The sequence below is a fragment of the Neomonachus schauinslandi genome, chromosome X, assembly GCF_002201575.2.
Source record: "Neomonachus schauinslandi chromosome X, ASM220157v2, whole genome shotgun sequence".
Taxonomy (NCBI): Eukaryota; Metazoa; Chordata; class Mammalia; order Carnivora; family Phocidae; genus Neomonachus; species Neomonachus schauinslandi.
In genome coordinates this window covers 67,322,881-67,336,358 of record NC_058419.1, presented here as the reverse complement: position 1 = coordinate 67,336,358, position 13,478 = coordinate 67,322,881, and the positions used below count along the sequence as shown (strand labels likewise).

The following is a 13,478-nucleotide window of genomic DNA, read 5'->3' as shown; positions in this document are numbered from 1 at the left end:
GCATCATTGGGATGGAAGACTGGCCCAGATGATCCAAGGATAGGGTTTCCTAAGAGTGTGTTCTATGGAATGCCGGTGTTTGTGGTCAAATGATTTGTTCAGGAATCAACATATAATCAATATTTCTAGCTTCATATTGTTGCAATCTTTTAAAGGTACCAAAAATCCAGCAGTAAAAGAAATCCATTTAGCTTTATTTAACCATTATCCACCCAAATTCTACTTCCACAGAACTGTCAGTTGTAGTCCAGTTATTATCTTCCATAGACCTCGTGTTTCTTAAAACACACTTCTGGAAGCATTATGTGGAAGTTGGTGGATCTTCTCCCCTGGTGACCTGCTGTTGCCCCAGGCTATCAGTTCTGGGTCAGGGAATGGGGAGATTTTGGGGGAGCCCTTGGATTTTCTTAGTTATTAAGGCTGTCTGTAGTCTGTCCTGCCAGGGCTTGGAAGGGGCTTGGAGATACCCACTCCCCTCAGCTATTGCTCAGAAGCCCAGAATCCAAAGAGCCAAGGCACATGAAGCCTTTTAAGCAATTAGAAGCAGCCAGAAACTTGTTCTGGAGCTAGGGCTACAAAGGAGGGGGTTGTAGGGGAGGGAGCTCTTGCCATGGTCCAGGAAAGTAAGCAGTAGAGGGGTTTGGATATGCAAACAGTTAACCAGTCAGCTCTTTTTCTTCCTCCTGTCCCTGGGGGTCCTGGTGCTATGCTTTTCAGATGAAGTATGTGGAGGAGGAGTTCTTGGAAATCAAACAGACCTGGGTGCTCTTGGTGTGTATTGGGGCTACCTCAGGCCTTGGGCGCCTTGTGTCAGGCCGTGTCAGTGACTCCATTCCTGGACTTAAGAAGATCTACTTGCAGGTGAGTGTGACCACCCTGCCCTACCACAGTAGTGTGGGGAGGGCCTGCCACAGATGCTAGGTAACCCCCTGCCTTTGGGATAGAATGGTAGGTTGTGTCATTACTGTGCCCTGGGCCCCAGCTTTGACACGAGCTTATTGTTCAACATGGGAAAGTCGATCAAATTCTCTGAGCCTCAGTTTCCCTTCTTTCAACTGAAGACTGTCATCCTTGTTCTGCCTCCTTCATCAAGATGGAGTGAGGATCCAGTGAGAGGAGTGTGTAAATGGAAACTCTAAGAACACTTTCAAAGAAAGCATTTATTAATAATAGCTCTTCCATCTGAAATAGGGAAACTGAGGCCAGGAGTTAGATGTTGTCCCCATTGAGGACTGATCTCCTTGCTCTCCCATACTCTCTTGGAAGGTCTTGGGCATCTGTAGTATTCTGTGGCCCAGTGCTTCTCTCCTTTAAGTCCAGGTTCAAGTCATTCACTCCTTATACTTCCATGGTCACTTGTACCAGGCATTGGCTCTCAAATGCTATCTTCCTGATGGACACCAAAAAAGTGCCAGAAAACATAACCTTACTTCCCCTCTATGGGCCTCACTTTCCTCATTTGTGCAATAAGAATAATTCTCACCTTTCCTATCTCACCTTGCAGGCGAGGATCAAAATTTCTTTTGACAGGTGTGACCAGGGTTTGGGAAGTAAAAAATATTAGAGCCATGCAAGATTTTAATCCTTTGGACCCCAACACAGTGCCTCATATTGTGGGCAGTAGCCACCTAGATGCTAGGAAGGCCACTTTCTGTGTGAATTGGGCTCTGGTCTGGCTTGAGACTACTGTTGAAGCTGTCTCTTTGTCTACCTGGCAGCAGTATTGCCTTTCTGATCTTGTTCATGCTTTTTGCTCCTGCAGCTGGGTTTACCAGAATGTACATGAATGTGGAACCCTGTGAAGGGGCAACAGCAGCCCCTCAAAACATGCGGTCACAAATGATCCATTAAAAAGGTGGTTGAGTTCTGACTCTCCTGGTAAAGCCCTAAAAGCCTTTCCAAGGGGCCCTGAGAGGGGCCCTGACATAGTTGGGATTTCTCTGTCTTCTGACAGACTCAAGTGTTTTCCTTAATACTCTCAGATGTCTTAGACAAGAATATGATTCAAGTTTTCTGTTGTGTTTAACTCTGTTAAATTTGCAAAAGCTGGTGAATCTGCTTTGTCAGAGCTAGGGATGCCCTTATGGTTCATCCAGTCCAACTTCTCATTATACAGAAACTGAGGGAAAGACTCATATAGTCATGGCAAAGTTGAATTCATATGTAGCACTTTTCTCATATTCCACTTTACGCTAAGTGATGGATGGCAGAGCTATGTCCCAGAGATAAATGACTTGACTGAAGTCAACTCAAAAGACCGTGATTGAGGTAAACCAGTTATGAAATTCTGAATTCCTGTGCAAATATCAGTGAGTGCCTTATCTGGGTAGCTTTTTGCATAGGAGAATGTGTGGCTTTTTCAGCCTCTTCCATATGCCACCCCTGCAGGTCTTCCCTGTCATTATCAGTTGCTCCAAGATGCTAACCGTGCTGGAAATCAGGGTAAGCTAGCATTTGGCCAGGACTTTATCTTAAGGAAAAGAAGCAGCCCCTGCCTAGCCATATAGCTCATTTCTCACCACAGTCTCTAGGAGAGAAATAGGGCCCAATCAGCTTTTGCTTTCTACTGTGCAGAGGGAGTTCCAGAGGAGGTAGAGGCATTGATTAGTCAGAAGCAAAACTAGACTTAGGGCCTAGGACTTCTGCTGACCATTCCCCCTACCTACCCAACACCTTCTCTCCCCTTTTCCAGTCTTATTTGACCCAGTTTTACCACTTAGAGTAATACAAAATAATCTTGGAATGTTATAGCTAAAATATATTTTTATCAATTGTAGTCCAACTCCCTCATTTTACAAATTGAGGAACTGAGGCCTAGAAAGGGAAAGTGATTTGTCCAAACTCATCTTGCTGGCAAATGTCTCAGGCAGAGAGAACAAGACATGGATAAATTTCTTTCTCTTGAGCTACTCAAGATACTCCATCACAGGAATTTGCCTCACTTTCTCCCTGGGTCAGATGTAGGAGTATAGGCCTGGGAGAAGAAAGGAGTGTATACAACTTCAGATTCTGAAGAGATATCCACTAGACCCTGTGGTTCCTACTACTGGCAAAGACCCAGACACATGTATCTGGCATCAAGCCCCTGGACAGTCTGTTAGAAAGAAACGGTGACAACCTGCAGGACAACCTCACTTTGGGCCAATTCTTGAGGTCTGATTCTCAGTTCAAATAGGGATTTTAATTTCTAAACTTGGCAAGGCCTCATGGAGGATGTTAACAGGCAGCTAGATACAATAAGTAGTAATGACAGATGACTGAAATCAGTTAATGGGGTCCTTTGTGTTTTACAATGGTATTAACTCTTAACTGCCATACCATTATGACTTGGTTGATAGGTGGGTCTTGTTTTATCTTATAGTTGTGCATGAATCTCCTGAGGAGAAACTGGGATATCAGGGTTCTTATTCTTAGATTCCACCTAGGTATCCCAAAACAGCCTAGGCAAAGTTCAAAAATCTTCCAACAAAGGGATTTCCTCAGATGCCACAGCCAGGACATTTCTTATCCTCTCTAAAACCCAACTGATCAACCTAGCAAACCCACTGCCAATACAACACAGAAAATCTTCAGGGTTTGAAACAGCCTTGACCCTCCTACCCCATCTATGTGGTGATGTGGTGACTTACCCTTCCTGGGTAAGTTTCCCTGCCTGTGTGAAGGATTAGAAAATCCTGGGTCCTGTCAAGGACTTGGTAAACGGATCAGGTCTTAGCCCTGACCCTGAGATGACCTGGCTCTGCTGGCTAGAGTGGGTGGGAGGAGGGGGTTTATTTCTCTGCCTACAGCCCTGGTCTTCAGTCTGGCTCACTGACACAGGTTGCAGATGACCTTAATCAAAAGACCAGCTGTGTTTCCAGTTGCTCTTCTCTCTGTTGAGTGGGAAAAACTAGCTTTTGGAAAGGCAGTTTCTTTGTTTTGGAGTCAATTTGCTCAGTCCAAAGAAAGCCCAGTGGCTAGTCAATGCCCCTGAGCTGGCTTCAGACTCCCTAGAACCCCTCCTAGTGTCTTGGTTCTCCTTAAAGTCCCCTTTGTTGCCCTTTGCATGGTGCCCAGCCAAGTCCAGAGGACCCCACAGCCATGCTATCTGAGGTGGTGGTGTGTCCCATGTCCTAAATCATAAGGAACCTGGGTAAACCTCCCAATGGTTTCCTTCATGACAAGGTGTTTTCTAAAAGCAGCCACCCACATAAATGGGCACTGGGTCCTTCCTCATTTCAGGAAGCTGTGACTTCCATTCATGCCCCCATCTAATCATCATCCAAGTTATCCTCACTTCCTTCCCTTCCTCTCCCATATCTTGGATCTGAGAGCACCAGCATGGTCTGATTCTGACCCTAATGCCTGGGGCAGCCAAACGCAAGATCAGAACAACAGCAATTTCCTTTAGCTTAGAGTCCAGTGAAAAGACAACTTCTTAAGGACAGGGGCCATACCCCCTAATTTTTAAAAAAAATCTTGATGGAATCACAGTTAAACAGGAGCTCTCTTAAAAACCTTGAATCCTTCAGTGCAGGACTTAGAAGGGGCCTAAGTAAGTATTTAGCCTAACTGCTCTCTGTTGACAGCCCCCGTTCCAATTTATAGAGGTAGAAATGAAACCCTGAGAAAGATATGATTTGCTATGTGGTCTTGACTGACAAGCACAACATGACCTAAGGCCCTTGCTCCTCTAGGTCATCTCCTTCCTGCTCCTGGGCCTGATGTCCATGATGATTCCCCTATGCCGGGGCTTCGGGGGCCTCATCGTTGTCTGCCTCTTCCTGGGCCTGTGTGATGGCTTCTTCATCACCATCATGGCCCCCATCGCATTTGAGCTGGTGGGCCCAATGCAGGCCTCACAGGCAATTGGCTACCTCCTTGGCATGATGGCCCTGCCGATGATTGCTGGGCCCCCCATTGCAGGTGAGGCTGATATTACAGGGAGGGCATGAGTGGGGGAGTCCTGTCTTCCCTGGGCCCTAGCAATCCTGAGCACCTCTGCTTGAAGTCCCTTTTACTCTTATTTTCTATTTAAGCAGCCTTGTTAGAGTGCATGAAACCCCTTACCACTATTGGTGGAAGAGGCTAAGTACAGTATATGTGCATGGATTCATTTTTTGGGAATGGGTTTTTCATGGCTCTCTATCCGTTTCAGTGGGGTTTTATTTTAGACAGCCTGGCTGATTCCAAGAGGGTAGAGAGAGAAATGGGTTTGGCCTTCTTGATCATTCTATTGGTCCAGTATCTTCTCTCTCTCTCTCTCTCTCTTTATAGGAAAGGAATTATTTGCAAGGTAGTTGGGCAGGAAGAGAAGAGAAAGTGGACCCCAGCTTTATTAAGGCTTAGAGATCCCCCCTCCTTCTCCATTGGCTTCTGAACTGAGCCTGTAGAAGAGATTTGATTAAAGCCAAATCCCAGGACTGAGCCAGTGAAGCTTACTTCCAGCAGGCAGCAGGCAAAGTGTTGGCTTGTAGTCCTTCAGTACTCCCAGTTTCCTTCTCCACTCTCCAAGAAGGGCATTGATATCCCAAGGAACATAGGAAACAAAGAAAAACCAATGAAAAGAGAACTCCATTTCTTTTCTTTAGGATTTATTGCAAATACTGATTCATGGGCTAGCCTCTCTAGGCTGGCCAACTGGGCTAACTCAACAAATATCCCTTGAACACCAATTCTGTGTAAGGCGTTGCAAGGGCATGTCATGCTGTGTGACAGTGACAAAAGCTTCCACCCAGGCCCTTGTGCAATAGCCACACTGCTCACTGGGAGAGGGGATCCTCCTCCTAGCCTCTGATCCCAGAGGTGGATCCCAGAATCCACAACTCTTTCTACTTTTCTTACCATCTAAGCAGCTCAAAAGTTTACTTGCCTTTCCTCGGTAGTATTTCTGGGCTCATCTTTCCTATGAGGTATGCCACATTAGCTTCTGAAGGCAAGCAGGGGAATCCTTGCATACCATGCCAACCATATTCATGGTATTGGCAACTTATAAGAACCCAGAGGGGCCAACCATAACTGTAACCGGGATGAAGAATATATATATAGCCTTCTCAGGGTAAATGGGAGCTTCAGAGAAACAGAAAATAGGAACTTAGCTGAACTGTTCCACAAGAACACTCTAGTCTAAGTTGAGGGTTGAAGGGTATATCACTATGAATCAAGACAAGGCTTGGCCATCTTTTGTGGAACTCTTTTAAACTAGGTTCCCTCCTAACTCCATACCTAGGAGCGACTGGAAGTTAAGCTGTAGCTTCATGAAAGTGAAAAAAATGAAGAACTTTAAGAGAAGCTTCATTAGCCCCTTTCATAATAAGCATTAACCCCAAGGGCCTGCAGCCCCATTACCTCAGGGAGGAGCCACCTGACTTTGCAACGGAGGTTTTATTTATTTTTTCACTAGGAATGTTTAAATTGAGGGGGGATTTGGGTCAAGGTAGTGCAGGTCAAGATTCTCTGGGTAGGCATTGTTATGGCCCCTGAAAGAGGCAGAGAGCACCTTTGGGCAGGAGGGCAAAGCTGAACTTGACTTGTCTTTCTTGACTGTTTCAGGCCTCCTCCGCAACTGTTTTGGGGACTACCATGTGGCCTTCTACTTTGCTGGTGTGCCCCCCATCATTGGGGCTATAATCCTCTTCTTCGTACCTCTGATGCATCAAAGGATGTTCAAGAAAGAGCAAAGGGATTCCAGCAAGGATAAGATGTTGGCCCCTGATGCAGACCCCAATGGGGAGCTGTTGCCGGGTTCCCCCATCCCTGAGGAACCAATCTAATGCATTTTCCTTGCCATTGTGTGTTCCTCCCCAACCCTTTCCCTTCACCCCACCCTGCTCAGCATTTACATTTTTGCCATCAGCACACTTGTTCTCAAACATGCACACACAGCAGTTCAGCCACCTGACCAGCCCCTTGGAGCCAAAGCTCATGTTAAACTCATTAACCAAATTTTCCCTGTGAATGCCTTTAAACTTGCCAGGGTCCTTCTCTCAGGATCTAGGAAAGCTTGGGATCCCCCTTGGCCTTTGGAACATCTCCATATACTTTCTAATACCTGGAGATGGTACCTCCTGGCCCCGGCTTGCTAGTCACCCACTAAAAGCAACTTCCAAAGGTGCTACCGTCCCTAGGAGCCTGGTGGGAAGACCCAAGCCTCTGTGTGCTCAGGAGTTCCTTGCCATCTGTCCTTGGGAGCCATTGGTAAGGGGGCAGAGAAAGGGCAGAGAGGTAAAATCAGACAAGGAGATTTGCTTAGTTTCACAGTCTCTGAGGGCTGTGGCTTCCCAAGAGCTATGGGTGACATCACTTTAAAAGTGTAAATAAGCCTCCATACCATATAGTTGGTTAACAGTCTGCTTCCTTCTTCCCTTCCTCGTTTTTCTTTTTTCCTTTACTGCTTCTTTTTCTATTTCTTTTTATGACTGTCATAGATGCATGGGTGCTTGAAGACAGAAGGGACCTAGAGCTTGGGCCAATCAGCCTCACCTTGGCCTAGCCCACCCCTAACATGATCATCAATTCCACTCATCTCAGGCTGAGCCACATCTCACTTTTTGGCTCAAGCTGCTATAATTATAAACTGGAAGAGTCAAATATCACATAGGGAAGGGAATTTAAACTCCATAAAGTTCCACTCACTGATTTTTACAGGTTTCCCAGGCCAGTGCATTAACCTGTAGGCACTTCCAGCTCCCCATCTGTGTATTCACCTGTCAAAATGTGAAGAAGTTCCTTTCATCTCAGCAGGCAGAGGAGGACTGATGATGGGGGAGGGTATGGTTGGGGGAGGGGCAATAATTATTGACCTGGCAAAGGACCAACTTCTCCATCTCTCATTAGTCATGATAGGTTAATATTTCCACCTGGGTCAGGGTGGTAAAGGGGCTGTTTTAGGGAAAATCCCATTCCCAACCTGGATCCCCAAAAGGTAGAGGCAGGAGCTACATGAAGGATTTAACAATTTCTTTTAGGAAGAGGAAACCATCTTAACCTTTACCACCCAATATGTCTCCCACGCTGGGTACCCTGAGCCACTCTGCTTAGTGGGCATTAAAGGTGCCAGGAAAGTAGGCTCTGGACCATCTTAATCCTTTTAAAATAGGTGCCAGATGCTTCCCTATGCTCAGATTCTGAGCAACACTCTTACTGAAGAGCATTGCCAGCGAGGCTGTGTCCAAGCTAGCACAACTCACCTCCTTAGGAGATCAGCCTCTCTCCTTACTTGGCCTCTTTGTGTCTCTTTCTCTGTATTCTGGGCCTTTATCTGTTGTGCTCCTGTTACCCTAATCTTTCATCACCTTTTTGTCAGGCATCCTTGGCTGTTACTTGGAGCTAACAGTGACTTACCACCCTAAGCCAGGGCCATCCAGGGCCAGGAGGATGAGGTTGCCTGTGAGAGGCTCCAAAGAAGACAGTGGTCCCTAACCATGACATTTTCCGTTACAGACAGGCAGCTGGGACATGGTTGGCCTATGATGGCCTCATTCAAGGCCAAAGTCCTATGGCCCCTCCATTGGTCCTAGTCCAGCTTTTATCAACTTCCCAAAGGAAAACTCACTGGCTCTTAGCCCTGTGGGTAGGAAGGGGCCTAATTACTATCCTCCTGGCTTAAACAGCAGTGGGACAGGAGAAGCTGAGCCCCAGGAGCCTTGTAACTCCAAGGAGAGACCACTGAAAATGTTGGAGCAATAAAGCCCCTGTGCCCATTCTTCCTGTCCCTCCCCCACCAAATCATTGGAGGGCAGGTCTGCAGGGCCTCCTTTGTTGTTCAAGGTGAAGAAAGCTCTTAAAAATCAGGCTGCCAACCACTTCTCTCCAGATGAAGGAAAGACATTCACAGGTCCCAAATCTGCCCTATCAGTTGTCACATAACATAGTGGGGTGTCAGTTTACTTCTTCCACATATGTGCATGTACATGTGTGAGCTTGTGTGCTTTTGGAGAGAATGTTGGTTGGTGAAAGCAGCTCAGTATTAATATTTAGGGTAGGATGCAGCCTCTAATGCACCACAGTTAAATCTAGGAGAACGAACAAAATTTGGGAGCTTGAGATCTGGGACATTTAAATCCTCAAAAGGTTTGGAACAAAATAAACAGATCTAAAAATCTAGATTTGGTATGTGTGTTGCCTACAGGATGAAATAGTCTTAACCTAGTTAACAGCAGGAAGTTTGGTTTCAAAACTGAAATCTCATTTCAAATAAAATTTATGCCAGGGTCTATACTCTCTGTAAGAGCAGAAATTGGAAACGGATCTATAGGGGGTTTGGAGTTGGACGGACTTTTCAGGATTAGATTTTTAGGGAGCTCTGAAGTGGAAAAGTAGTCACTTTACAAAATGAGAACACAGTAGCAGAAGCCAAGTGGAGGCCTCACGAAGGCCACCACCTTGCTACATACATGCCATGTTGAAAATGGGCAAAGACCTTAGGAACAATCCATTTTAATCCTCTCCCTTGTTATTGATGGGAGAACCTGAAGGAACTGGTATAGCTGGTTTATACAGCCGGACAGCAACAGACCCTGGAATTGGTGATGCGGAAGAAAGACCTACAACAACGACAAAGCTGGGAGTAACTTTGTCCATCCTCTGCATTGATTTAAGTGGGGAAACTGAGGCCTAGATATAGCAAGGGACTGAGCAGGTTCACATAGTTCATCAGTGACAAAGCATGCTGAGACTTGAATTCAGGTAATTGACTTCCAGTCCAAATCCCTTATTTTACAGATGAGGAAATCAAGTTAATAAGGGAAATGACTTGTTTACTTCATTTAACAACGATGTAGCAAGCCCATTTCCACAAGGGTGTCAAAAGGACCAGCTCCAAGCAAAAATGAAATCTGAGCAAAGTTTGATTTTAGCATATCCCTTTTTTTTTTTTTCACGATTACCCTCATTCCCAACCAACACATACTTCCGGTGTTCTCTCTTCCCAAGCACTCCAGACTTTCATGCAGCCTTGGCCTTGGAAAGCTGGTCCCACTTACTGCTCTTCCACCCCCAGGAAACCAAGAGGTACAAATAAAGTCCATCTCTCTGTGGCCATACACTGAACAGGGGAGGGATAAAGAGAGAGGACTGGTTCCCTTTGAGAGAGGGTGGTTTACCTCCCCTGACTCAGTGCAGACATCCTCAGGCTGCCACCCTCCTCATCTCCTCCCAATGAGACTAATTACTGTCCTGCTGCCTAGTCCTCGGCTCTCCCACCCAAGTTCTGCTGCCCCCTCAGCCCCTTCAGTAGCCCCAAGGCCCCAGTCTGTGTTTGATCACTCAGATCATTAGATTTCAAAGCCGTGGAATCCCATAATTTTTATGAGCACATGCTCTCCTCCAGGGCCTTTTCATGTCTGAAGAGGGAGCCAGCAAGCTCCCCGCCACTTCTCCACAGCAACAGAGCAGGCCAGCTGAAAGGAATTATGGGTACCCCCAGGAAATCCTTGATGTCCGACAGCTGGTGCCTAGATAGGGTGGGTGCTGGTTTGAACCAGAACCCTTGAAGGAAGTTCTGAAAGTTTAATGGGCTGAAATGTACAGGAGACTCCAGAGGCACAAAGAAAGGGATTAGATAACCAACTCCAGCAGGGATTGAGGAGGTTTTGCTTTAGAAGGCTCTCAATTCCTGCCTTTCAGCTCTCCCTAGTGGTCACCAGAAGCAGAGTTCCATGACTGATTTTCAAGTCATAAATATTTTCTAGGGACCTGCTATGTGTCAGGCACTCTGCTAGAACTCGGGGATTTCAGAATGAAAGAAGCAGAGGTGGAGAGAACTAAGAGGATAAAAAAAAAAAAAAAAAACCCCCAAAGGAGTTTGTACTATCTTTTATCTGAGATACCTTTTTCTCTTCTGGATGCCAGCAGCCCAGAGCATACTGACCTCAGAGCCTTTGGGACAGTACAGGAACAACCAGGGCCCTTCCAGGACCAGGCCCCAGCATTTCCACCTCCTCACTGCCTGGCGATTGGCCTCCTCCTGGCCAAAGCCACCTGGAAGAACTATGCACTCCTCAGCATTGGTTTCCTGCTGAGCCAGAGCCCAGCCGGATAAAATTAGCCCATTGCTCATATCTAACAAGTGTCAGAGCTGAGCTCAGCAGCACTCTTGCCTGGCCAGTAGGACGCCTGGATTGACAGCACCTGTGGAGGGCCCCCAGCCCAGAGCCTCCTTGCGCCCAGGGCCTACCTGCTCTAGGGATGGGAGGCTAGAGAGGCGAACACTACCCTTTTTCCACTGCACAGCCACCCTACACTGCCCTTGAAATGACTGGGCTCTGGGATCCGGGGATGGGGTGCTAACCGGTACCACTTCCCACCAGGTCTCCCCACCCACCCGACACTCACACTTGGGGAGTGCCTGGTGATGGAGATAGGGCTGGGGTCCCTGGGGCCCTGGCTGCAGCATCCCTTGGTTCTCCCACTGGCCTCTGGTCTCCATGGGTGGAGAAGGGCACAGCTCCTGCCCCTCCGTGGCCCTCCACCCACTTCCGCGTCTGGGAAAGTTAAGAACCTGGGAAACCCGCCATGGACATACAACTGACCCTGCTATTCAGATGGGAATCAGGACCGCCCAGGGGAAGGGAGCGGGAAAGAAGGCGGGAAAATCTAACCCCAGGCCCTGCCAACTGTTCCGGGAGCCAGATGAATAGACGGCAGCTGCCAAGTGTCCAGGGCTCAGGTCCTCCTCGATCCCCCGCCCCCACTGTCCTGCCCGCGCCACCACCACCAGGGACTGCAGCGTCGCCGCCCCCACGGAGCGCTTGATCCAGAGCCCTGGAGGTGATCCAAGCTGGATGGGCGGCCCTCTTCTCTCTTCCCCCTACCTGATCTGGCCCCAAGGCCCCAAAAGACGGAGTCGGCCTGCAGCTGGCGAAGGATCTAAGTGATTCTAGGCAAGGGGCTCTCGGAGATGAGGGGGCTGGGGCTGGGAATCGCCTCCAGGAAACGCTTGGTCCAAAGCAGACATCCTCCTCCGCCCTCCTTTCCAACCTCCAACCCTGGGTCGGGCCTGCGGGGCTGCCTCCTCCACGCAGGTCAGCACAATGGGGCTGCTTCTTCCAAAGAATTGGCCCACCCGTCAATCCCACCACTTTCCCGTAATAGTTGTCCCAGAACCCCTGGGGAGGGGTGGCCAACCACGCTGGAGGGAGCTCCCAGCTCAGGTAGGCTCCCTCACCACACAGTCCTTGGGTATCATGCAGGGTGAAGGTGAGCCCCCACCAGCTGCCCTAGGTTCACACAGGTGAACTAGCTAGCGGGATTTCCCCCAAACCTGAACGGAGACCCAGAAATGGACCAGGTCAACCCTAAGACCCCCCTCCTCAATTTGCTCCCCATCCGACACTCCTCCACCCACTTGCTTCCTCCAGCCACTTGCCTAAGTAGGAGTGAAGGAGAGGGCCAGGGTAACCACCTCCACTCCCCCCCCCCCCCCCCCCCCCACACCCACATACACTCTTCCTCCTCTAGGGTGGAGTGTTCTGGGGGGCCCAGCCCTGCAGTTTCATCTGCCTCAAAGCCTTGCAAGGGCCAGAGTTTCCTCCTGTCAGAGGGAGATCTTTCAGCTCCTTGCCTCCTCATTCGTCCTGCCCCTCCCCCACCGAACACGGACACAGCTCCTTCATCCTTTAGCTCCATGAACACAGGAGTCTTCCCCGCAGCATATGTGGACACAGATGCTCCCTTCAACAACAGGGTGCCCTCACCTTTGGGTGGGCAACTTACAGTTCACAGATGCTCCCATATCCCTCATCACATTTGACCCCTCCCCCCAACCCTGAGAGGCAGCTGTTCTTATACCTGTTTTACAGATGGGGAAAGTGAGGCCCAGAGGGGAACTAAATGCCAGTTTTCAAACCCCTTCTCCAAGGCTCTTTCCACACTTCCTTACAGAAAGTAGGGAAGTAAGTGAATCCTTTTGCCTGACTTCTCAGAAACTCTGCTTGCTGCTCCTGGAGACAGTACCTGCTGCCCCCAGACCCACTCTGCCCCCTCAAGGAAAACTCTGGACAGTGAGTGGCACCATAGCCCCAGGACGGAGGCATGAAGGCTGAAGAAGCTGAGCCAGAGTCCTTGTGCATCTCCCCACCCCACCCCCACGCCAGCCTCTCCTATGGAGGGAGAGGGATGAGGAGGGGAGTATGGAAGAGTGATTAGGAGTCTCTAATCTGCCTTTCCCTGGGAATACACAACATTGTCTTCAGGGTTCCTCTGTGTCTTAAAATGGAGATAAAACTCCAAAATGAACTCTCCTATGCCTTACTCCCTCAGTCCTCTTATTATTCAATAGAATAATCACCATCGAGTGCTAATTTCCAGGGCCTTGTTTAATTCCCACAGACCCCCAAAGGACCTTTTTGTCTGGTTTGGTTATTGGATGGGGGGAGGACAGTTCCTGGGAGGCCCTGCTTTTATGGGAAAGGATTTGTGTGTCTAAGTGGTCAACATAGCTAGCTCAAAATGTCCCTCTTTTCTAGACTTCCAGTGCTTTGCTAAGCCTCAGAGAGGGG

At 48.3% G+C, this 13,478-nt stretch overlaps 1 protein-coding gene across 1 annotated transcript in view; it reads left to right on the top strand.

The window, feature by feature from the left end:
* Positions 1-9,131, top strand: part of SLC16A2 (solute carrier family 16 member 2) — a 122,006-nt gene extending 112,875 nt beyond the window's left edge. Inside the window, exons 4-6 of the mRNA XM_021686436.1 lie at positions 718-861; positions 4,677-4,905; positions 6,532-9,131. Of these exons, the coding sequence (XP_021542111.1) occupies positions 718-861; positions 4,677-4,905; positions 6,532-6,752 (594 nt within the window). The 3' untranslated portion in view covers positions 6,753-9,131. The remainder of the gene's footprint in view (positions 1-717; positions 862-4,676; positions 4,906-6,531) is intronic.
* Positions 9,132-13,478: the final 4,347 nt, after the last annotated feature.